Below are 8,529 nucleotides of genomic sequence, written 5' to 3'. Positions count from 1 at the left end.
CGCGAGTTCGAGGCCAGCAGGGGCTAGATAAAGCCCGGCTCAAAAACTTGGGCGAGCAGCGCATAGATGGGGCAGATTAAACAAACGAGCTCTGGCTGGCGTGTACAGAGCATGTCTGCAGGAGCCTGCAGCATTGGACAGGGCAGAGAGCATCGCTAAGGCCACCGCGGGCCGGGGCTCGGGCCCTGTCCCGGTCCGAAGGGCTTTTGGAGTTGTCACTTCACTCAGGCTCGCTTCTGGCATGGGGCCTGAGCCACGCTAGTTTATCCGGGCCACCAGCCCACCTAAACGGCCAGTAACCGCCTTCGGGGCAGGCCTCGGCCCTCCATCTTTGCGCCCCGGGAGGGGAGCCGACGCCAGGCGCGGGCCCGTCCTAACAGTCAAGGTTTCAAAAAGCCCGCGCGGGGACCCGGGGCAGATCCGTTGGGAACGGCCAGCAGCGCCGCGAGGGCGCGCGAGGACGAGGCATGCGGGCGGCGGCAGCAGGCTCCGCACAGGGGGCGCCGGGCCAGCGCGTAAGAGGAGCGCGCCCGTCCCGCGGCAGACGGAAGCGGGTCCGAGAGCCCGGCGGTGATTGGCTGGCCGGACACGTCTCTCAAGGGGCTGGCGCGAAGGCCACTGCGGAGTCGGGCCGGGGCTTCCGGCGAGGGGAGGGAGGCGAGGCTGCGGGAACAGCCGCGCGGCCAAGAGGAAACGCTCGGCGGCTGCGCGCCGGGGGCTCGGGCGGGCCTGCCCCGGGGCCGTGCGGCTTCGCGCCGACCGAGAGTGCGGAGGCGGAAGGCCCGGCGGACGCCCCGCGGCGCGAGGCCCGGACGAGGGAGCGGAGGGCGGGGCGGCCGCGGCCTAGAGCGGCGCTGCGGCGCGGGGGGCGGGACGAAGGCGAGCGCGGAGCCGATTGGCCGGCGGCCCGACGTCGCGCGTGACGCGCCGCGCGGGGAGGGTGCGCGCGCCTTCAGCGGCCTCTTTGTGTGGTGCCCTGGCAGGGGAGCGGAGGTGGCGGCCGCGGCTGCCCTGGTGGGGTTCCAGCGTCCTCGGCTCGCCGTCGGGCCGCCAGCGCGCCCCTTCCCTCCCCCTCCCGCCCCTCTCCCCGCCGGCAGCGGCGGCGGCGGCGACGACGGCGGCGGCCGGGCCCGGGCTCTGACGGCAGAGGCCTCGGCGACCGCTAACGGCGACGGCGACGCCGCGGAGCGCGCAGGGCGGGGGCAGGGCCCGGGTGGCCGACATGGAGAACTCGCAGCTCTGTAAGCTCTTCATCGGCGGCCTGAACGTGCAGACGAGCGAGTCGGGGCTGCGCGGCCACTTCGAGGCCTTCGGGACGCTGACGGACTGCGTGGTGGTGGTGAATCCCCAGACGAAGCGCTCCCGCTGCTTCGGCTTCGTCACCTACTCGAACGTGGAGGAGGCGGACGCCGCCATGGCCGCGTCGCCGCACGCGGTGGACGGCAACACGGTGGAGCTGAAGCGCGCCGTGTCGCGGGAGGATTCGGCGCGGCCCGGCGCGCACGCCAAGGTGAAGAAGCTGTTCGTGGGCGGCCTCAAGGGCGACGTGGCGGAGGGCGACCTGATCGAGCACTTCTCGCAGTTCGGCGCCGTGGAGAAGGCGGAGATCATCGCCGACAAGCAGTCGGGCAAGAAGCGCGGCTTCGGCTTCGTCTACTTCCAGAGCCACGACGCGGCCGACAAGGCGGCGGTGGTTAAGTTCCACCCGATCCAGGGCCACCGCGTGGAGGTGAAGAAGGCGGTGCCCAAGGAGGATATCCACGCGGGCGGCGGGGGCGCGCGGGCGGCGCGGGGCGGGCGCGGCGGCGGCCGGGGCCGCGGCGGCGGCGGCGGCGGCCGAGACCAGAACGGGCTGGCCAAGGGCGGCGGCGGCTACAACAGCTACGGCGGTTACGGGGGCTACGGCGCCTACGGGGGCGGCGGCGGCGGCGGCTCGTACGGCGGCAGCGACTACGGCAACGGCTTCGGCGGCTTCGGCAGCTACAGCCAGCACCAGTCCTCGTACGGGCCGATGAAGAGCGGCGGCGGCGGCGGCAGCTGGGGCGGCCGCAGCAACAGTGGACCGTACAGAGGTGGCTACGGCGGCGGCGGCTACGGCGGAGGCTCGTTCTAGAAGCCGGCTTGCGGATGCCGGGCGGCGGCGGCGGCGCTTCTCCCCTCCGCGCCCGCCCCAGGTGCCCTCGGGGGAGCCGCTTACCTGGGGGGGGGGCACCCCCCCTGCCTGCCTGTCTCCCCCTGAAGGTGGACTCGGCCCCACACACACATTTTTGTGTTACAGTCATTGATGGACTCTATTTTTTTATTATTACTTGGACCTTGGTCGTTTTTATACTAGCAAAAATGTCTTGTTTTAATTTGTGTTTTTTTGGGGGGTGGGGGTGGGAGGGAGTGAACTTGCTGATTCTGTAGCAAAACCTGGGCGGGGGTTGGGCGGGGGGTAGTTTACTTTGTTGTAAGGACTTGATACCTGGCTACAGCGTTTTCTATGAAACCTACTTGGATCCCATGCCTGGAATTTGGAAGCATATGTAAAAAAATCATTTTTACGTTTTATTTTTAATAAATCATTGTGTTTGACCGTACATGTCTAACATTTTTTTTCCTAGGATCCACCCCTTATCGTTTTCAAGGATATTTTTGTTAGTTTTTGATGTGTACTTTGAGAAACTTAAAAGGAGGTCTTGTGGGTTATTTTTTTCTTCCCGTTGCCCAGCTAGTGATGTGTTGACTTTACCCCTTAGAGTCAAAACTTTTTGAAGTGGTGGATGTGGCTGTTTAAAGTTTCTGTGCATCCATCCATCGCCTTGTAATAAGCGAGTAAGCTAATCATCTTGACATGGTTGGTCACTTCTTTCTATGAGAATTTACTTCAGAATATGTACTGTGTAGTTTTAAAGGAAATAGTTTGTGTTTAAGCATGTGTTCTCATTCATATAAAACTGTTTAAAACTATTTTAGATGGCCTAGTTTCATCCTTATTGGTTTGTCTGTAATGAATGGTTACAAATAAGGGTTATGTTTACCCGAACACTAGGTGATTTTTTTTTTTTCCGGAGCAGGTTTAAAAATGTTTTTTTTTCCTAGATCTGAACTTTGTCCTTTTAAGTCCAGCCTGTGTAGCGCCATCTACTGGTTGAGTGGCAGTATAGCTGCAAGACAGTTGGTTAAAGATGATTTGTTGAGGACAATTTCATCAGATTTAGCAGTTTGCCATCGGAAATGTGCAGACTTGAAAGCTCCACATTTCCGTGTGACTGAGACGGGCTGCACAGGAGTGTGGTCAACAGCCCTGATCAGTCTCTTTCTACAGGAGATTTGAAAATGTAAACTGCTCTGCATAGCTCGGGCAGTAGCCCCAAACTGCTCTGACAGCTACTGAAGCAGCTATGTGTACTGGGGTTTTAGGTGCAAGTTGTAAAACAAAATATATGTATTCTGCTTGGTTAACGTGTATTTGTAGCCCTTCATGCAATAGAGTTCAAGTTGTTGTTTATAAACGAGAAAAAACAAAAAAAACCCTGATAATAGGAGAAAATTGCCTTCCTGGATAGAAACATAGAATAGCAACGTTTATGGATATCACAAATAAAGAATTCAATTCTTTACATGATTGAGTGAGAGTATGTATAATCTGGTGGGTGGGCTCAGTATCAGTTAACTTTCTGGGTTAAATGCTATGGTAAGCTTTTGTGACTCGGAGTTTGAAAGCCCAAAGCCTTATGTATGGTGGTAATATTTCAACATTGAGAGCCCTCCCTACATTTTGTCATGGTGTAATTTCTAAGATCTGTAATTCCCAAGGCTCTTAAAAAAAGGGACGTGGATGGTAGATTAGTTTGCTCAGTTACTCCAATGGATGGTGGCCGATGCTTGTTTCAGATATTTAGCACCTCTAATGGCTAAGGGTCTGCACATGGAAGTAAAAAAATGGGATGAAATTCTTTCGTAAATTTCTGCTTGAACTTTTCACTCACAAGACTACTTGGAAGATTTAATGCATTTTTTTTGGGGGGGGGTGCCTCGAAGTTACAGGAAATGATTTAAAGCTATCGATATGTGCTGTCTCTACGTTTGCTTATTTTTGGTGAAAAGATTCTGAGTTAGCTGGTAGGAATTGTGGAAGATTGTCACACAAGATTGTCATTTTTTCCTTGGAAAAGGTGACTTGAAAAGTAGTGGAGGACAAATTTGCTGTTGGAAAAGAACCCATGACTCATGGTAAACTAACAGCTCGCCATGACATCTAGTTGAATAGTATGCCAGGAAAAGGGAAACATGTTTAAGCACTTCCTGTGTTTCCCTGGCTGCAGGGGGAGCTCTGGAATGGGTGGACAGCTGTTGGAGTCACCTGTGAGAATCTGAAGGGAGTACTTGAAGTTGACAGGAGGTGGTGGTTATGTTTCATGTTTGAATAGAATCCAACTTCAAAGATGAAATTGCCCCAATTCCTTGCATTTCAGAATCTAAATTCTAAAGTGGTCATTAGTTAAAAGACAGTTTGGGAGATCTTTACGTTTATTTTGTGTGAGTGTGAGTCTGCCTTTCACAGAGCGCTACCTGTGGAGGTCAGGACGTTTTGTGCAGGTCTGCTCCTACCGAATGGGTGAGTTGGGGATCAAACTGGCTGTGAGTGCTTTTACCATCTGAGCCATCTTGATGGACTTGGAAGATCTTTAAGGATGCTAATAGTTTAAAGCCTTTTTTCTTTTTGGTCTGTTTTTAAAAAGGCCCATGTATGTGGGCATAGGTCTGTGGTGCAGGTTCTTGCAGCTCCAGAAGAAGATACTGAATCTGCTGGAGTTGGATTACGGGTGGCGGTGAGTTGCCAGATGTGGGTCCTCTTCGAAAACAGCTCTCCAGACCCCAGAGTTTCTTTAAAAGCCTAAAAGTGATTTAGGTTCACAGAGTGCTGCGAGTGTGAAATGTACTCATGGTTGTTATACCCTAGTATGGGATCTTAGTTTTAGGAACAAGATTAAGGGATGAAGGATGCCTGAGAGTTTGGAATTTAGGATTCCTTGCTCAGGACCACAAGTGAGAGTCAGTTGATTTGTCTCTTGGTTGTTCACACCCTAAATTGGATCATGTGCATTTTATTTTAGGTGGATTTGGACATGTCTGGTGGTTGTGAGTTGGTCTGTCTGTGCATCACCTGTCTTTAGCTAGTGTGTAGGTGTTACCTGTGGGACGTTGCCCTGCTGCAGTCAGTGAAGGGAAGAGCTCCACCAGCCTCATTTTGGCCTCCTCGTCTTCCCCCTCCCTCCACCTTCTGCTGTGTGTCCCTAGCTGGTTTGAAATTGTCGAAGTATTCCAGGCTGGCCTTGATTGTTTCAGGCGTCCTCCTACCCCCCTAGTGCTAGGATTGTGAACATGTGTTCTTCCCCCTTTCTGGAAGGAGCAGCCAAGACTAAGGAGCTTAGTGGGACAGTTTTCCTCGTCTGATGCACACGAGCTTGAGGCATGCCTTTTTCTTGCTCTCTTAAAAATGAGATAAGCTGTTGTCGTCATCCCCCCCGCCCCCCCAGAAAGTTTGCAGAGAGCCTAAGAAGTAGGTAAGTGTTGATGAGTGTTCATTTCTGTCCTCAGTCACTCCATGAAGAGATGCTGTTTACTGCTGGCTGCAAGTTCGTAAGCAGTTTGCTTAATATGAAGGATTGAAAATAGTCAGGAATCTTGCAGCTTTAAAAAAAATTATTTCTTGGTAGGGACAGGCTCTACTTATGTAGACCTAGAGCTCAGCTCCTCTTCTGAGGGGTTGCACAGTGAGTTCCGAGCTCATAGCAGTGAACGTAGAAATTTCTGTATCCTACTTAAAGTTGAGGGCATAGCATTCCAGTCGCTTTTGCTCAAATTGTAAATGATTTACCAAATACTTTTATCATGAATGAAGCATTTTCAAGAAGTTGGAGAAAATAAGGAATTGGGAAGTGCTGGGTGAGGTTTGCTCTGGGTCAGGTGAATATCTCCAAAAATGAATTTCTAGATTGAGATATAACTTCAGTTTGCTATTTAACCTGGAAAGTCAGTTTATTTTCTAGACTGTGCAGTTGTTTAGGTCCCATATGATTTAATACGGCTTTCAAATCATTCTTGGTAATAAGTCTTTGAGAAACCCTGGGATTCATTTTTATGATACACTCACCAGAAAAATTGATGAGTTCTAAGCTGATTAGGGGCCAGCCTTTTCTCCTAAGGTACCCACAATTTTGTCACGATGATGATAATTTAAACAATTATGACAGTACCAGCATTTGAGTTGGAACTGTAAGCAGTAGCGACTGTCACAGGAAAACGTGACAGGTGTTTGAACTAGTCAGCATTTGGATTAGCAAGAAAAGCCACAGAGGACATTCCGACTGCTTAGCTGAAATGCAAAGCATGGTGTATTGGGTTCCTTATGTCAGAGCCATTTAAATTTTATTATTTTTGCCAAGCACTAATAATAGCAAAACCAGCTGTGGCACACATTCAGTTATGGAAATACCAGACACCTGAGATTTTTAGTGAAAAAGTGACGTAGGGCTTGGAGAATGGGCTCAACAGCTGAGAGCACCCACATGGCAGCTCATAGCTGTAATTCCAGTCCTAGCCCTCTTCTGACCTCTGAAGGGCACAGACCTGCACACGGTGCACACACGTGTACACACACACGTGTACTCCGGCAAAATACTCATACATACAAAATAAGCCTAAAAAAACGACAATCATCATAGATTAAGAAAACATTCCACAGTGTAATTCGTAGTTTGAGGTACCCTGTGAAGCTGCAGTCTCTGAGCCACAGCTTGTTCTGGCTCTCATTTTGACTCGTTTTACTAGGAAGAGGTTTTCCAGTTGTTTCACCAGTTCCTGATGAAAAGGAGAGTCAACTTGCTGTATATGTGTGGAATTTCTTTTTTTTTTTTTTTTAAGATTTATTTATTTATTATGTATACAACATTCTGCCTCTGCCCGCATACCAGAGGAGGGCGCCAGATGTCAGTACAGATGGTTGTGAGCCACCATGTGGTTGCTGGGAATTGAACTCAGGACCTCTGGAAGAGCAGCCAGTGCTCTTAACCTCTGAGCCATCTCTCCAGCCCATGGAATTTCTTTTGTAAGAGAAAGTTATGTGACTTTGGAAGCAGCAAAATAGTTCGGAAAGTAGTGGATAGGCTGGGATTAGTAGTGTCAGCTGGAGTCTGGTGTACCATGCTGCTGTTGATTTTTACATTCAGTTTCTTACTAAATATAATTAAGGAAGATTTATCTGGAGATTTACGAGGGTGGCTGCAGTTGAGGAAAAAGAGCAAACAAGAGCCCATTGAGGTGTGAGAGCACCAGATCCTGTTTTTGGTTTTGTAGGCCACTGTCGGCCTCTGTGGTGGTTAATTTGGTTGTCAACTCGACACTCCCTGGGACAGGGTGCCTCAGTTGAAGGAATTGCCTCCATTAGATCAGCCTGTGTGTAAATCTGTGTGGCTGTCTTGATTGATGTTGATATGAAAAAGGTCCAGCCCACTGTCGCTGGTGGCCTGGACAGATCGAGAACACCCTGAACGGGAAGCTAGCCAGCAAGCAGTGTTCCTCCATGGCTTCAGTTCCTGTCTGAAGTAACCTGTAGGCCAAATAAGCTCTTTATTCCCCCAAGTTGGGGTGTTTTTTTTTGCCTTTTTAAATTTAATTTATCACAGCAACAGTGAAGCAACCTAAAACACCTCTGAGCAAACGAGTAGAAAGCCACTCGGGGTTTTTTTGTTTTGTTTTTGAGACAGGGTCTGGTGCGTTGCCTGGCAGGTGGTGTACTAGCTGATTAGCCTAGGCGGCTCTGAATTTAAGATAGGTCTCCTTCCTCTGCCTCCTGAGGACTGAGATTACAGGCATGCTGCCTAGCAATTTGAGGGTTTTGAGTAGAGGAATGGCATGGTCTGAATTTTAAAAGCTGCTTTTTGACTTTGACAGAATTTCTATTCTTTTGGTATAGCTGTTTTTGGTGATAGTTCATGAGGCTAGCATTTGGAACTAGTTGGATTAAAGTATAACAGACTGTCTCTTCCATAGCTATATGGTTTTCAGCCAAGGAAACTTAGCGTATCTCACCTGATGGTGCCATCCTTTCAGATGGCCTATTTGTCATTTTGACTTTTATCCAGGCACTTGAACTTAGGGAGTTGTCTCCCTATTCTCTAACTTACAAAGGTGTTTACTGTACCAGGGTCCCCCGCTTTCCTTTTGGGAGCATATACTTAACCGTGTCATTACAGTGAACTTCAACTATGAGTTCAGCAGGTAAAAGTTGGGCTTGGGGCTCCCTGACACAGGTAGGGGTGTGTGTGTGTGTGTGTGTGTGTGTGTGTGTAATTGACACTGTGGGGCAAGTGCTCACAAGTCAGCCACCTGTGCCCCAGGGAGATCTTTCTCCAAACACTCTCTGGGGTGTTTGGAAATGTCACAGAGCCAGAATTCTGGAAGTAAGAATATTGTGCATCAGAGAGTTGCCTGGGCCCCACATATGGAGATCTGCTTTAAAGAAACAAGATTGGAGCCCGA

At 50.5% G+C, this 8,529-nt stretch overlaps 1 protein-coding gene across 1 annotated transcript; it reads left to right on the top strand.

Moving 5' to 3' along the window:
- Positions 1 to 960: 960 nt before the first annotated feature.
- On the top strand, positions 961 to 3,605 carry LOC121443909 (heterogeneous nuclear ribonucleoprotein A0). Its single transcript, XM_041645667.1, has one exon. It carries the CDS (start codon positions 1,223 to 1,225, stop codon positions 2,111 to 2,113), a length of 891 nt encoding a protein of 296 aa, XP_041501601.1. The 5' UTR covers positions 961 to 1,222; the 3' UTR covers positions 2,114 to 3,605.
- The last annotated feature ends 4,924 nt before the right edge of the window (positions 3,606 to 8,529 follow it).

Source organism: Microtus oregoni, unplaced genomic scaffold (genome assembly GCF_018167655.1).
Source record: "Microtus oregoni isolate MIOR12 unplaced genomic scaffold, Mior012 000114F_ref0000099, whole genome shotgun sequence".
In the NCBI taxonomy this organism is placed as follows: Eukaryota; Metazoa; Chordata; class Mammalia; order Rodentia; family Cricetidae; genus Microtus; species Microtus oregoni.
This window is presented reverse-complemented; position numbering and strand designations above follow the sequence as displayed.

Excerpts from the sequence above, each read along its gene's own strand:
- LOC121443909 (XM_041645667.1), top strand. The coding sequence starts at position 1,223 with ATGGAGAACTCGCAGCTCTGTAAGCTCTTCATCGGCGGCCTGAACGTG.